Source organism: Paroedura picta, chromosome 4, assembly GCF_049243985.1.
Source record: "Paroedura picta isolate Pp20150507F chromosome 4, Ppicta_v3.0, whole genome shotgun sequence".
NCBI lineage: Eukaryota > Metazoa > Chordata > Lepidosauria > Squamata > Gekkonidae > Paroedura > Paroedura picta.
Window position 1 is genome coordinate 143,216,820 of NC_135372.1, and position 16,633 is coordinate 143,233,452.

At 51.5% G+C, this 16,633-nt stretch overlaps 1 protein-coding gene across 1 annotated transcript in view; it reads right to left on the bottom strand.

Annotated features, from left to right (window-relative positions):
* Positions 1–1,971: 1,971 nt before the first annotated feature.
* The window catches only part of FKBP1A (FKBP prolyl isomerase 1A), a 29,780-nt gene continuing 15,118 nt past the window's right edge, over positions 1,972–16,633 (bottom strand). Inside the window, exons 3-5 of the mRNA XM_077336005.1 lie at positions 5,864–5,976; positions 3,674–3,838; positions 1,972–3,314 (exon numbers count right to left, since the gene is read on the bottom strand). Of these exons, the coding sequence (XP_077192120.1) occupies positions 3,710–3,838; positions 5,864–5,976 (242 nt within the window). The 3' untranslated portion in view covers positions 1,972–3,314; positions 3,674–3,709. The remainder of the gene's footprint in view (positions 3,315–3,673; positions 3,839–5,863; positions 5,977–16,633) is intronic.

Genomic DNA, 16,633 nt, shown 5'->3' on the forward strand with positions numbered 1-16,633 from the left:
TAGAAGGTTGAGCAGCTAAAAGACAGAACAAGTGAGATCGATTTATGATGCACAGGAACTACAGATTTTAAACATACGTGGAATTTAGCTAAAACAAAGAGGTAACGGGCCTTGCATTGCAGCCATGTAGCATACAGCAACCAAGAGGTCAAACCAGTCTCAATCAGGCCATCAGGACCGGGCCCTCTGCAGCGCTGGCCCTGGCCTGATGGAACGTAAAGCCTAACCAGAGTAGGGCTCCTGCGGCTCCCCCTTAAACTTGCTTTTAAACAGAGCAGAAATTCCTATAAGTGCAGCCTTCCGCCCTCCCAGAATTTGTTGCCCAGAACATAACTGGCACAGTCCTGCCCAAGACACACGATGGGCACGGTGCCCACTGTGGAAGCTGCCCACTCTGGAGCCTTTGCTAGGCCTAGTGGGTTAGCGGCGCCTCGAGGGTCAAGAGGCAGGCCAAAGGAGAGCGCAGGGAGGTAATTCCACCCTTGCAGGGGCGAGCCAGACCTTAACCAACGCCCCCCGAGCCAACAGCAGATGGTGGGGAGGGAGGGAGGGACTTCCTCATTTGGCTGTGGCATTCTGAATGAGAACGTGCCATCCTGGGCTTCAACCTCAAAATCTGCTCTCTTCTTTCATGCGCCATTTGCACATGGCACAGATTCCCACTCGCTGTGCCCGCTTTGGAACAGCCTGGAACTCTTTGCCTGGGGGTGAGGGTGGGCGGGGGTTTCAGGACATCTGTCTGGAGAAAGAGGGGACAAGACAGGCCACCAAATACTGATGCCCTTTTCGTGGCCCTTGCTGAGCCCCACACATGGGGTTCTCCCTACGACATTTCACAAACCGCACACAAGTAGACTTTGTGCTGAATCAGATCTTTTAAACTGCAGATGCTGCTGGAGATTGAACCTGAGACCTTCAGGCATGCAAAGCAGAGCCTCTGATGGGCAGTAGGGTTCAGTATGGACAAAAGGAAACACTACTTTACGTAGAAAATGATTCAGGGACGTGCTGCCAGAGGATGTCACGATGGCTGCAGGAAGCAACAGCTTGAAAAGGGGATTTGATAGATTCCTGGAGGATATGTCTATCAAAGGCTACCAGTCATGGTGGCTGAGAGGGACCTTCATGTTTAGAGCCACTAAGCCTCTGAATCCCAGAGCCAGGAGGCGACATCAGGGAAAGGCCTCAGCCTCTGTGCCCTGTTGTTGGTCCTCCAGAGCAGGGGTAGTCAACCTGTGGCCCTCCTGATGGTCATGGACTACAATTCCCATGAGCCCCTGCCATGAACATCTGGAGGGTCGCTGTTTGACACCCCCTGCTCTAGAGGAACTGCTTGGCCGCTCTGTGAGACAGGAGACTGGACTAGCTGGAGCACTGGTTTGACCCATCAGGGCTCTCTCAATGGTCTCAATGGCAGCAGAAAGGGCTGAGCCTCTGAGCAGAAGACTGAGCAGAAGGCCACAAGTTCAATCCCCGGGAAGGCAAATGCAAACCACTTTAAGACTCCTGGTAGAGAGAAAAGCAGCATATTAGAACTGACTCGTTTTCTTCCCTTCCCGCTCCCCACAACAGGCACCCTGTGAGGTGGGTGAGGCTGAGAGAGCCCTGATATTACTGCTCAGTCAGAACAGCTCTATTAGGGCTGTGGCGAGTCCAAAGTCACCCAGCTGGCTGCATGTGGAGGAGTGGAGAATCAAACATGGAATTAGGGTCACTGTGAGTGGGAAGGCAGTTGTCCATTCCCTGCATTCTCCAGGGGGGTGGACTAGATGACCTTGGAGGTCCCTTCCAACTCTGTGATTCTAAACTTGGCTCGCCAGATTAGAAGCTGCCGCTCTTAAGCACTACACCACGCTGGCAGCTTCATGGGCGTTCTTGCTCGTCACCATTCTACGATTCAGAAACAGACAGGCCCACAGTAGCTGACATGAGAACAAAAAGGAAAAGGAAAAAAGACAAGACACGGAGAGATTGAGAAAAGCCAGCATAAAGCCTTTTTATTGCAATAATAAAACTCTATGTGTCGACGTGGTGGCGGGTGAGGGAAGTGTCAGCGGCAATTCTCTTACCAAAAATCACTACGTGGGGGGAAAGAGCAGCTGGTTCTGACAACCAGGAAGGGGGGGGGGCAGTTCGGTGCGTCGCCCCCACGGGGCATCTGCAAAGCTGCGATGACCAGCATCAGGTTTCCGTAAAAGAACTCTCTAGTCCAGGGGTAGTCAAACTGCGGCCCTCCAGATGTCCATGGACTACAATTCCCAGAAGCCCCTGCCAGCGAATGCTGGCAGGGGCTTCTGGGAATTGTAGTCCATGGACATCTGGAGGGCCGCAGTTTGACTACCCCTGCTCTAGTCTATCTGCACTGATGGGCAGGGGGGGGAGGCTGGATTGGTCCCCTCGCCTCAAGGGAGGGAGGGGGAGAGAGGGAAAAAGAAAAAAGAACAGCACCTTCCAAGTAGTTCTGGAATTTAGCTAGTGGTGGAATTCAGAAAGCTAGAGATTAAAAATGTCCTGAAAATCCAGTAGAAAAGACACCAAGATTCGGCAAGGGGATAGAGGAGGAGATCCATAATTCAAGGGGGTGGGCAAGAATGACCCCCCCCCCACCATAAAAAGGTTACTGTTCTGTCACTGTGAAAGTGGCCCTTCCTCCCAAGATGGGAGAGAGGGAGGCAACAGGGTTGGGGGAGAAGGCGGAGCCCCAAATTTCAGGCAGAGAACCGTATCAAATCCTATGAACACGTGGCTTCCCTCCCCACACCCCCTTCCCCCCCCAGCTCCTCAAACTGCTTCGTACGGCTTTGCAGCAGCGGATCAGTTCATTCAACAGGTAACTCCCCCAAAACAACCCGACAGCGAAAAAAAAGAGAGCTTGTTGCCGTATTTGCGCAATTAATTCCTATATAACGTGAACCGATCGGTATACTTAAGCTAGTAAATGCTCGATCATACCACAACTCAAGTCTACACCCAAAAATACAAACCAAAAAAACCCCAAAACCCAAAACCCTCCCCGCAAAATAAGATTAAAGGATTTGACCGACAAAATAGATAGCTGAGGTTTTACAGCAATGCAGCTTAACAAGGTCAACGACCACGACAAAAAAAGAAGAAGAAGAAGAAGAAGAAGAAGGAGGAGGAGGAGGTCAAGAAAGGAGGCGTCGGAAGCGAGAGCCGAGCGACCCGAACGCATCCAACCCGGGGAGGAGGGTGACACCGAGAGTGTAGTGGGGAAGCCGGGAAAAGCTCCATACAAATTCATGTGCATTCTTCTCAAAGCGAAAAAGGGTTCTGGATTTCGCCCTGTGCCGAACCTGTCGGGACAAAGGAGAACTTGCGTTGGAATTTGCCCCGGAGACGGAAGTGCCGAGGCCTGCGGAGGGGGAGAGGATCCGACAACGCTGCCACCAACAGATCGTGGTGGAGGAGGACCCATTCATCGCCAGGGCAACCCTGTTTGGCTGTCGAGGCCAGGCTCAGCAGGAAGCGCTCAATCTCTTCCCCCCCCCCCCCGCACGCAACAAGGCCGAGGCATTTGCCCGGGGGCACCCTTTCAAGACACCCCCCAGGTGGGGGAGAGGCCTTGAAGCCGTTCAGCCACCCCCGAACTGCCATCACAGATGCCGCCCGCTCTCCTAAACTGCGGGCGCCGGACCGAATCACTCCCGCCTACCCCAGAGCAGGGAAACGGGAGAAGCGGCGCCTCTGGTCATTCCAATCTCATAAGCTCCACGTCGAAAATTAGAATGGCGTTGGGGGGGATGATTCCTGGGTGGCCGGTGGAGCCGTAGGCGTAGTCTGGTGAGATTATCATCTTGGCACGCTGCCCGACGCTCATCTGCAGAAGGAACAGAGCGGGCGGGTGAGAGACGGCGAGTCCAGCCGTGCCCCAGGCTGGGATGCCCGTGAACTGGACGGGAGGCCCAGGTCCCTACCAGCCTGACCCAGCAGCTCTCTACGGCCCCCAAGCTCACCGCGCACCCCTTCCAGCCCTGACTGACCTCAACTGCCACGCCTTGCCACTTCTTGCAGCTGGGCTGGGAACGGGACCAGCGTGGGCCAGCGACAAGCCCTTCCAGGGCTGTCAAGAAACCCAAAACCCCGGTCAAGAAAGCCTGGCTTAGACCAGGAAATCCGCCCTGTCTCCCAGGGTTATGTGCACTCCTGTTTCTCCATTTCCCAGCTTGCTCACATGCTCTGTACCCAAGCTGGGCCCTGGATCTTCAAGTCCCTTTGGATGCAGCTGCACCAGTAGGGGAGGACCCACCCCAAACCAAGGCCACTCAGGCAAGGACTCTGCCGGGGATCAACCTATCATCCAGCACAGCTGCACAGGAGACACAAAGTGGTTGGCCAGGTTGGTGCAGGCGACGCTCAGCCGCCAACATTTCTGGACCCTTTAGCGGCACGGTTAAGGGTGCAGGGGATTGAAAGGGTGTGGGAACCCAACTCAAAATGATGGGCAAGGGGCAGACTTGGCGCTTTGAATTCCAAAAGCATGAAGAGAGGGACGGTTGTACAAAGGGGGTTCACAGTGCCCATCAGAACGGAGGTGTCTATTGTTGGACGGTCGGGAGAAGAAAAGGAGCCTCTTGGATCAGACCAATAAGGGCCCATCCAAGTCCAGTATCCTCTGGCAGCCAAAAAAGGACGTAGAGGATGAGGCATTCATAAGAATATAAGAAGAGCCCCCCTAGATCAGACCAACGAGGGTCCATCTAGTCCAGCATATTATCTCACTCGGTGAACCACCAGTTCCTCTGCAGGGCTGAAAACAGGGAATACTGGCCAGGGCCTTCTCAAGAGGATCAGAGGAACCCTGCTGGGTCAGACCAGTGAGGGTCCACCTTGTCCAGCCTCCTGTCTCATCCAATGGCCAACCAGTTCCTCTGCAGGGCCAGCCACAAGGCAGAGAGGCTGAGGTTTTCGCCAATGCTGTCTCCTGGCTCTGGGATACAGAGATTTAATGCCTCTGAATGTGGTGGTTCCCCCACAGTCACCAGGACAAGAAGGCACTGGTAGTCTTATCCTCCACGAATCTTTTTAGTCCCCGTTCCTTTAACACTGTTTATCTCCGTGGCTTTGACCTTCCCGCTTAATGTTCAGACCATGCAAGAGATGGGCCCCTCTTGTGTGCTGCATGAAACCTATGCTCAGTTCACACACCCTTTTCCCATTCTGACACCCATTATTTTCCATCTGGAAGCATCCAAATTCAAAGGCAGTAAACCTGTAAATTCCAGGGCAAGGAGGCAACAGCAGGGGAAAGGCTCAGCCTCTATACACTGCTCCTGGGCCTCTGGAAGAACTGGCTGGCCACTACGTAAGACAGGATCCTGGACTAGATGGACCACCTGTCTAATCCAGCAGGGCTCTTCTGATGTTCTCATGAAGGTCTTGGCCTCTCTGCCCTGTTGCTGGCCCTCTAGAGGAACTGACTGGCCACTGTAGGAGACAGGAGGCTGGGCTAGATGGACCACTGGTCTAATTCAGCAGGGCTCTTCTGATGCACTTAATAAGCTAGGGAAAATTCAGGTGGATCACCGAGTTGGTCTGAAGCAGCAGAACAAAGTTTGAGGATCATTTTAAAGACAAACAAAGTTTCAATCAGATTTCTTGTGCATGCTTATATTAAGACTAAAACTTTGTTGGTCTTAAAGGTGCCGCTGGGCCAGGACTGTTTCAGCTTTGCTCTGTGCAAGGATAGGTTTTCCATGTTGAACCTCCACATGCAAAGGCAGTCAGTGCCAGTACGTAACACAGGGGAAGGCTTCGATCTCTATGCTGTTGTTGGCCCTCCAGGAGAACTGGGCTAGAGGGACCTCTGGCCAGATCACATTCTACACTTATAAGGCCGGCTTACCTGGGCAACCCCTTCTTCCCAGCCACGAATAACTTCCTGCTTGCCCATCACAAATTTGAATGGCTTGTTCCTGTCACGGGAGGAGTCGAATTTCTTCCCATCTTCCAGCATACCTGGAGGACAGAGGAGAGAAGGAAGCCCAGGTCACAGTGGTGCCGCTGCTCAGGGTGGGGGCACCAGAAGTCAATACAAGAATAAGAAATCTATTGCAGTTAAAGACTTGCTTGCTCCAGAAGTCTAAACAAGTAGCAGAGCCCAGCCAGAGAGCATTAGGCCCAATACAGCGTTCACAAGAAACAACTTTACAAAACCAGTTAACGAGGATGCAAAGGTTTAGGTGACTCACTGGGTTGGTCTGAAGCAACGGAATGACATTTGAGTCCAGACTGGCAAAGCTTAATTCTGGGTATGTCATCAAAGGGCCACAGGACTCAAAGAACGGAAAGGGACAAGTGGGAGACCAAAACACACGAAGCTTCCTTCAACCATCAGCCCTGGTCTCCTCAGACTGGCAATGGGCCCCCAGAGTTTCAAGCAGAGGCCTCTCCCATCGCCTCCTGCCAGGTCCTTTTGGCAGGAGCTCATTGGCGATTGAACCTGGGTCCTTCATGCAAAACACAGGATCTTCCACTGGGCTACTGGCCCCACCCATATAAAGGTACCTTATAATGGATCAACCCCTTGGTCGGTGGCCTCAACCAAGTTCCAGATGTTTTCAGTCCTGGCCTCTACTTGGTGGAATTTGGTGCCCAAGAGGAGACTGGGGCCCTGTTGGAGGTGGCACAGTTCCACAGGGCATGCAAAAGTTCTTTCACCAAGCCTTTGGTTGGGGCCAGTGATCCATGTGCCCCCCAGACCAAACACCCCCACAGAGATACTTAACTGGAGACTGAACCTGGGACCTCTGAGCCAGTGAGGTGTAGGGGTTAAAGAGCAGCAGACACTAATCTGGAGAACTGGGTTGGATTCCCCACTCACCTTCACATGCAGCCAGCTGGGTGACCTTGGGCCAGTCACCGTTCTCTCAAAGCTCTCTCAGCCCCACCTACCTCACAGGGTGTCTGTTGTGGGGAGAGGAAGGGAAAGATGTTTGTAAGCTGCTTTGAGACTCCTCTGGGTAGTGAAAAGTGGGGTATAAAACACCAGCTCTTCTTTAGCATGCCCAGCAGATCCCCTTCTGCTGAGCCATGGTCCCTCCCATGGTCTATGGTGTATTCTGGGTATCACTGCATCCTTCATCCATGCAGCCTTTTCACCCTGGTCCCTTGGGTCAGTCTTGGTAATACTTGTGGGGAACTGGGAATTAGTGCAGAAGCTCAGAGAGATTACCGTGTGATACACAAACTACCCTGGACTGAACAAGACTCTCTGTCCACTGGCTGAGGCTCTTCACACCACCTATGATTGGATCCTTTTTAACTGGAGATGGCCAGGATTGCAGTTGGGACCTTGCTCTGCCACTGAGCTACAGCCTGTCCCTTGAGATCTCCACCCCCAGGCAAAGACAGCCAGTGGGGAACAGCTCTTCCTTCAACCCTGTCTTCCAAGGCCTACCCATTCCATCAAGCCTTTGATGTGGCCCATTTGCAAATTCAACCCATTTCCGCCTGCCTGCCCTGCATCACGTAAGACCAGGGTTTCATTAAACCCTGGGGTTTCTTGAGAGCCCTGGAAGGGTTTCCCAAATGGGTGGGAGTTAAATATTTTTATCTATTTTTTTAAAAAAATTGTAAACATTTATCAGGTGATATGACCACGTATGGTCATGTCAATCCACCCACCTCCTCCCAAAATGGCCAATGATGGGCCTGAAGGAAGTGGGAAGGGGAGGGACCTCAGGTGGGCATGTCCACAGCTCTGCTTCCCAACCATATTCTGAAGGATCGTGCCACTCCTGGGGTTTCTCAAAGCCTGAAGGATGTTTCTGGGGTTTCTCAACAGTAACAAGGTTAGAAAGGCAAGATTAGACTGTAACTAGTCCAAGGATGTCTAATGCCTTAGGAGCTGAAACCTTCTGGTGAATGTTCCCATCTTCAATCCCTCCAGTTTGCGTTTTTTTAAAACCAGCCTTGGACTGCTCCAGGTAGTCTCTCTCTCACCAACACACCAGTGCAACTGAGGATCTGCCAGAATGAAGTGCATCTTTTGGCCCTTCAGGGTCTCCTCTGATATGCGGTTGCTCCCCGTGGCCTTCCCCAACAAGCAAGACCTGAACTTCCACAGCAAGCAGGGATCTGAACGCACACAAAGTTGCCTTCTACTGAACCAGTCTGTCAGCGTCAAGACTGTCTACTCAGCTGGGTCGTGGCTCTCCACAGTTGTAGGCCTTTATGTCCCCTACTGCCAGGCCCTTTACCTGGAGATGCCAAGGATTTGAACCCAGGACTTCCTGCATACCAGGCCGATATTCTACCCCTGAGCTGTAGCCCACGTCTCTTGACTAGCGCATAGTACAAGCTCAGCGCCTCCTGCAGAAGTCTGAAACAAAGCACCAGCAGGAAACGGAAGAGCTATTGCAAAACAGCTCTGTACCTCTCCTTCCCCAGACTGTGCTCTGCTCATTCATGCCCCTTCTCTACCAGCTGGACAGGCCCCTGCCATTTCCGGATTTTGCTTCTGCTTTACAGGCATGCCCGAGACCCCAGAATCCTCCCTTGCAGAAGCACACCAGGAAATCACTGAAAGAAGCATTTCACCTCCCTGATGCACACCCTAAGCAAAAACCCCCAATAAGTTTCTCGCCAGTCCTTGCATTTCCTCTGGCCCAGGCCTGGCGGCTCAACATACAGAATCACGGCACACCGAGAAACCTTCGTTTAACAGATCAGGGCTTCAAACCAGCAGGGCTCTATTCAAACCGCAGAGCAACATGCTTCAGGTATATAGGAAATGGTTGTGTTCAGCAACCCAGAAAGATACGGTCACTTGCTCAAAGCCACATGCCAAGATGTGTGCATGTGTGTGTGTGTGGGGGGGGGGGAGGTTACCCATGGTTTCCTGTCAAAGAGAGAGAGAGACAATGATTTTTTTTTAAGGGACTCAAATTCTTGAAAGGTGATCCTACAGGAACCTCTCGAACTTGGCATGGAAATGGGGGCAAAGGATAATTAGAGCATCCGTCTCTTGAGAAACAGGCCATTTAGAAAGCTCTTCCCCTCTCAGTTGTTACCATACTGCAGAGGAGAGGACGTGCAGTAATGGGTTTAAACTACAAGTACAACGATATAGGCTAGATATCAGGAAAAAGTTTTTCACAGTCAGAGTAGTTCAGCAGTGGAATAGGCTGCCTAAGGAGGTGGGGAGCTCCCCCTCACTGGCAGTCTTCAAGCAAAGGCTGGATACACACTTTTCTTGGATGCTTTAGGATGCTCTTGGCTGATCCTGTGTTGAGCAGGGGGTTGGACTAGATGGCCTGTATGGCCCCTTCCAACTCTAGGATTCTGTGATTCTTCTGTGATACCACAGGAGGTCACAGGTGGTTTACTACAAATCTGTGCCTCTCCACACACACACGAGACAAATTCAGGTGTGTAGCCATGTTGAAGTAGCAGAACAAAATTTGAATCCGATGATACTTTGAAGACCCACAAAGCTTTATTCTAGATGAGAGCTTGTCTGAGGAAGTGTGCGTGCACACAAAAGTTCACACCAAGAATAATACTGTGTTGCTCTTAAAAGGTGCCGTCGGACTCAAATTTTGTTCTACAAAAGAGACGAGTTCAGTAAACATCTGCTTTTCTACCCCACACCCAATTCTGCCACAAATTTAAATCCAGTTTATCTCCCCCTCCTATCAGTCTCTTATGAGCCGCCCCCCCCCCCCCGGAAGCAGGTAACCACCAGTCTATTTGCAGATGACGAAGCCTAGGAGAGACCCCATTGCCATCTAAACCTTGAGTCAGCACCCCAATCTTTCCCTGGGAGACCCTGGATTTTCAGGAAATGGTATGCCTGGCTGCAGATGAATGTGCAAGACAAGACCACCACCACCACCACCCTGTCTCTGCAGGCCCTGCAAAGATGTCTCTCTGGTCGGTGGCCACAGCGGGGTGGGGGAGATGCAGAAGGATAACTCATGTGTGCTTTTTTTTTTTTTTTGCATCACTACAGGCAAAAGGAAGCTGGAGGGAGGGAGCGCGTGCGGATGTGACTGCACTGATGCTGTTAGTACAGGAGACGAACAAAGGGAGGAAAAGCGAGCAAAAGCACATTGTGCCGGGGAACAGCACGGGCTGAAAGCCCACAGTGAGCATGGCAGAAGTGCTGGCAGCTGGATGGCTTTTTGTTCTTCCCTTGGGGAGAAAAAATGCAGCCATGTAGCAAATCACCCCTCCCCCAATCTTTGAAAAACCCTTTCAAAACAGCTGCCCCATGCCAGAGGTGCCAGGCCAGCCAGCCAGCCAGCCTTTGCATGCCTCGCCCAGAACCTCTGCCCATGGGGTCTGAACTTCACCCCTGGCATCCAGTACCCGCAGGGCATTTTTGGTCCTGGCCCCGACCTGGTGGAATGAGCTCCCAGGAGAACTGAGAGCCCTGACCAAGTCAGAGTTCCACAGGACCTGCAAAATGGAGCTCTTCCTCCAGGTCTTCAAGTTGAGGCCAGGGTCGGTAAGATCAGGACTCCAACCAGGTTAAGCCAGGTCATCAGGCTATTTCTCCTTCCGCCGAGGTGGGCTACAGTCTGGTGGGGTGGGCAGGGGAGGGGTTATCGCCAGTAAGATGTTTGGATTTAATTGCTTGTGGATTTTAATGGGGTTTTAATCACGGGACTCATAAATGTTGTGAGCCACCACAAGCTGCTCACAGGAGGGATGGGATAGAAATCAATCTGTTAGTCAATCACTCCCATGCTGCCCTCAGGTGTAGCTAAAAGGAATTTCCAGTCATAGAATCGGAGGGACTCCATGAGTCATCTAGTCCAGCCCCATGCACTATGCAGGACACCCACAACCCTATCGCTGACACTGTAACCTGCCACCCACAGAATCAGCCAGAATGCTATCCAGCCTCTGTTTAAGAATTTCCAGAGATGGGAAAGTGGATTTGCGGCACTGACAGTTAGTACTTTACATAAAATGTGATTAAAATGTAGAGGTAGTAAAGGTCACAGGAATACAGAGCTTTTTGCTCAGACTTCCTGACGCTAACTTGGGCTGGAGAGTGCTACTAACCATTCAGCAAACTACTCTTCCCCGTACACAGCTGAGGAGGAGATGGTTCTCCCCCACTGTAGCGCTCGCTGAGAAATGGAAGAAATCACGATTGTCATGGGTTGTGAACAAAGTGCCTTCTGCAAGATGCGTTCAGACATCTGAACTAGCATTCATCTTTATTGGAAAAGTCAACCTGTGATCTATCAATCATGCTCCAATACTTGTACACAGAAGCCTTCTAAATCAGACCAAAAAGATCTTTATTGATAACCACTCAAGGGACCCAAAAGTCTCCCCTTAATAGAGTAATCTGCGACCAACTTGTTTAAGTAAGGAACCATGAAATGTATTCATTTGGGCCAATTTATAGTCAAATGGTGAGATAAACATCTGTCCCAATGCAGCCAGTGTAGCCGAATATTCCTGGAGGTAGGCGGAGGCCTATGCTAGCTAGAGATGCTCTGGCCAGTGGGGGATCTAGAGAGGCTGGGTGAGCTCCAGAACTGCGCGACTAGTTCTGCTCACCCATGACAGCCAAATACGCCCCTCCTCCTCGTACTGTCTGTCAACTGGGAAACGGCTCGGAAAACACTTTCGTAAACAGCTTGCTATATGTCACGGGGAACCGACTGTTCAAAATTGATTCCCAACTAGGCATGCCCAAGTTTTCCAGGCACACATAAAGCCGCCTTATCTCATTCCAACACGGGGGGGTGGGGGTGGAGAAAGGGTCATCAAGGAGTAGCCAACTCATGGTGACCCTTGCAGTGGTTTCAAGGCAAGAAATGCAGAGAGATGCCCAAAGCTTCTTTGGTGGTCTCCCATCTAAGAACTAACTAGGACTGGACCTACTTAGCTTCCAAGTCCTGATGAGACCGGGCTAGCCCGGGCCATCCAGAGTGAAACAGATAAACCAGAGGCCTCTGCCTAGCAACCCTGGACTGCCCTCGTGGCCTCCCATCCTAGTGCTAACCAGGGCTGGCCCTGCTTCGCTTCCAAGATCAGATGAGGTCAGGCCAACCTGAGCCATCCAGGGCAAGGAAATCCAAGTCGCTGGCAGGGTGTCTGCTCTGCAGGTCAAAGGAGCAAAGTTCAACCGCCTGCATTTCTAGTTGCCTGCAGCCCTTGGGAAAAGACCCAGGAAAGCCACCACCAATTAAAGGGCCACAGTGAGTTTGGTGGCCTAGCAGCCTGACTCTGGCAGCTTTGCATGCTCGGCCTTTGGGTGTCTGACTGGCTTTCCAACCAAGGCCTCTCTCGGGTGAAGAATCCCATCAGCCCGCTCCGTTCCTGTTCTGCCACATTCTCTGCTTCTTCCGTGCGATGCCCTAAGAGTGTTGTCAAAACAGTTTCAAACAGCAGGCATTACGCAAGGCTGCTTGGACTGCCCACGTGCCCGCAGGATGGGGGTCATACTTTCTGACAGCATAGTAAAGAGGTGGAATGGCCTCGGGCAGGGTCAGGGATGCTGGCCCCTGCCTGGTGGAATGATCATCAGGGTCCTGACGGAGCTAGCGTAGTTCCGCAGGGCAATTAAGACGGAGCTCTTCCGCCAGGCATATGGTGGGGGCCAGTACACACAGAAGACCAGAACGCCATATGGGCTTCCTCAACCAGTTGGGATCTCCTCCCACATATCCCCTTTGTGGGGAAGCAACAAGCAAAGCCTATGCAGGGATCAATTGTTAGCATTTCGCAATTTTAGCCATTAGTGTGTTTTTTCACTGGTTTTATTGATCATCTATTCTGTCATGTTGTATGCTGCCCTAAAATGACGGGCTCCAGAGGGGCGGCCTGTAAATCCAAATAAATACGTTGTTTTAAAAAGTCTCCGGTGCTGGTCTTCCATCCAAGAACTGACCATGATTGACCCTGCTTAGCTTCAGAGATCTGACAAGGTTGGGTGAGCCTGAGGCACACAGGCCAGGACAGCTGGACAGAGGAGGCTCCCCATGGCATGACTCTGTGTTGCGACCCCAGATGTCCTCCGTTGTTTCCCATCCAAATACTAACCAGGACTGACCCTGAGTGGTTTCCAAGAGCTCATGAGGTTGGGCTAGTCTAGGCCAGCCAGGTCAGGACGTTGAATTCAGACTAGTGGGAAGGGATTTGGCCTGCTACGATTCATGAAGACCAGCCAAAAGGACACACAATATTGTGCTTGCTCAAGCTCAACAGAACTTTTCACTGGGCCGGAAGTTACAAAATATAAGAAGGCCGAAGGGCACAATGCAGGTCATGCAGGCTATTGGTGTAAAAGTCAGGTCTCAACAGCTTTCTTCTGCAAGATGCCAGCAGGCTATAGAATCATAGAATTGGTAGGCCATCCAATCCCACCCCCCTGCTCAACGCAGGATCAGCCCAAAGTATCCTAAAGCATCCAAGAAAAGTGGGGATCCAACCTTTGCTTGAAGACTGCCAGTGAGGAGGAGCTCACCACCTCCTTAGGCAGCCTATTCCACTGCTGAACGACTCTGACTGAGAAAAACTTTTTCCTGATATCTAGCCTATATCGTTGTACTTGTAGTTTAAACCCATCACTGCGTGTCCTTTCCCCTGCAGCCAATGGGAACAGCATCCTGCCCTCCTCCAAGTGACAACCTTTCAAATACTTAAAGAGGGCTATCATGTTCCCTCTCAACCTCCTTTTCCCCAGGCTGAACATTCCCAAGTCCCTCAACCTATCTTCACAGGGCTTGGTCCCTTGGCCCCAGATCATCTTCGTCCCTCTCCTCTGTACCCTTTCAATTTTATCTACGTCCTTCTTGAAGTGAGGCCTCCAGAACTGCACACAGTACTCCAAGTGTGGTCTGACCAGTGCCGTATACAATGGGACTATGACATCTTGTGATTTTGATGTGATGCCCCTGTTGATACAGCCCAAAATGGCATTCGCCTATTTTACCACTGCATCACACTGCCTGCTCATGTTTAGCTTACAATCCACAAGTACCCCAAGGTTTCGTTCATACACACAACTATCAACTTCCCTTGATGGTTTTTGCGGCATCCCCTGACAGAACGTTCTCCGGGAATCTCCTGAAGCTGTGCTCACTCTCGGCTTCCCAGGAGAGATAAGAAAGGCAAACTCTTTGTGGGTGTTCTTCAAACCCTGCAAGATAAGGCCTCCCCTCTCCTCGGTTGGCTTTTAGTAGAGCTAGTTGGGTTACAAGGTCTTTTTATGGCAGGATTCTTTAGAGCAGGGGTGGTCAAAACCTGTGGTCCTCTAGATGTTCATGGACTACAATTCCCATGAGCCACTGCCAGCAAACGCTGTCAGGGCTCATGGGAATTGTAGTCCATGGACATCTGGAGGACCACAGGTTGACTACCCTTGTTTTAGAGGGTCTGATTAAGCAACTGTCCACAGTGGACTGCTTGAAGTGTGGTTTGAATTTTGATGGGGAATTTGTAACGCCCAAATTGGTCATCAAAATTCAGCGACACAAAGTAAAAATGTGGACAGATGGAATAGTTTTGAAAACTGATTAACCTTACTGACCTCGACACAACTGCCAAACTTCGGGACCAGGAAGCCAATTTCTTCCAGGCCAGACTGACCAGGGATTCTGGTTTGGGTCAGTATGGGTGGGCAGGTAGCTATACAGGAGATGGAACTAGATCACCTTGGAGGTCCCTTCCAACACCATGATACTAAGAATCCAGGAGGAAAGGGAGAGATAAAGGTTTAAATAAGCAGCCCCACCTGGGTGGTCCAGGATAGCTCTTACTTGACAGATCTCAGCAGCTAAATAGGGTCAAAGCCCTGGTCAGAACTTGGATGAGAGACCATAAGAAAGTCTAAGGTCACTCTACCGAGAGAAGCAATAGCAACCCACCTCTGAAAATCCCTTTTCTCAAAAACCCTTCCGGGGAAATCAGCTAAGACTGGACAACAGCATAAACAAAGTCTTCCCCATCGTCCATACAAGAGCCCTAAAGGAAGTTTGACACACAAATACCCTAATCACACCCCTCGCCCAAGCCTTGACACCCCCAATCATGTCCCTCACAAGACCTGGCTTTCAGACCCAAATCACAAGAGGCCATAGCCCCACTGTACGCTGTATTGGTCAGGTCACTCCTAGAGTCCTGGCTGTAGTTCTGGAGGATTTGGACGAAATGGAGAGAGTGCAGAGGAGAGCAATGAAGATGATCAAGCCCTAGGAGGGAAGGCTGAGGGACTTGGGAATATTCAGCCTGGAGAAGAGGAGGTGTAGTGGGGACAGCATGGCTCTCTTGAAGTATCTGAAAGGTTGTTCCTTGGAGGAGGGCAAGGAAAGATTCCTGTTGGCAGCAGAGGAAAGGACCCACAGTAATGGGCTAAAACAGAGGTAGTCAAACTGCGGCCCTCCAGATGTCCAATTCCCAGGAGCCCCTGCCAGCATTCGCTGGCAGGGGCTCCTGGGAATTAGACATCTGGAGGGCCGCAGTTTGACTACCCCTGGGCTAAAACTATGTGTAGAATGGTACCGGCTAGGGAAAAGATGTTTACAGTTAAGAGTAGCTCAGCAGAGAAATAGGCTGCCTGGGGAGGTAGGTGAACAGTCTTCAAACGGTAGCTGGACAGATGCTTACCCTGGAAGCTTTATGGTGAGATCCTGCACTGGAGGTTGACTAGATCTGTCCTGACCTTGGGGTTGGACTAGATGGCCACTAGATGACCTCTGCACTCTAAGATTCTTGAAATCATTTCAAGAACCAAGAAGGATCAGCAGAAAAGTACCTTGCATGCCCATCGCTCAACTTGGGGCCGCTACAAATTCAAGCTTGGCCCCACAGCAGTGGTTCTCAACCTTCCTAATGCCACGACCCTTTAATGCAGTTCCTCATGTTGTGGTGACCCCCAACCATAAAATTATGCAAGGGTTCTTTCACAGAAATTAAACCGAAACTGACCAATGGCATGAAGATCCATTGGTCTTCATTGTATATAAATTGTGTGGGTTTTTTTTCCTGGGGTTTCTCAGTTCCGTTCTGCCTCTTGTCCTGCCGAGCTACGCCGCCACCTGGAGCGCCGGACGGGAGAATGCGCTGCGCTGGAGGCACTGCTCTAGTGCAAGCACCTGCAGAAGGAGCAGCAGCAGTGGCAGCCCCCCCCCCAAGCTGCTTGCCCTGCTGTGACCCCTGTTAAAGGCTCTTGACCACCAAAGGGGTCCTGACCCCCCGAGGTTGAGAACCACTGCCCTACATAAATCTACCTGGAGCGAGCACAGGGATTTGTGCCCGGCTACAAGCACCTAGGATCACAGCCAAGGCCAGGAGCCAGGGCTCTCTACTGTAGTTCTGCGGCCATGTACAAGACGCCATTCTGGAATGTCACTCAAGCCATCGGAAAGCAAGCAAGAGGCAGAGCTCTTGGCAGGAAGTGAAGGACTGCCGCTCTGCCACCACCGTTACCCAGGCAACAATCAGGGCGACCTGTCCAAAAAGAAGGGCTCCGTTTTACAACACTTGGGCCTGAGCTGCTCTTGGAGTTGCCCTGCAGTGACTCCGAGGGTGGCGTGCAAGAGAGCAGGAAGCAGTGACGGAGGAGCCTCCACCACACCAAGCACCCGCTACGAACACCGAGTGGGAAAATTCTTCTGGGCCACCCACCCGTGACGTTCTTTCCCCC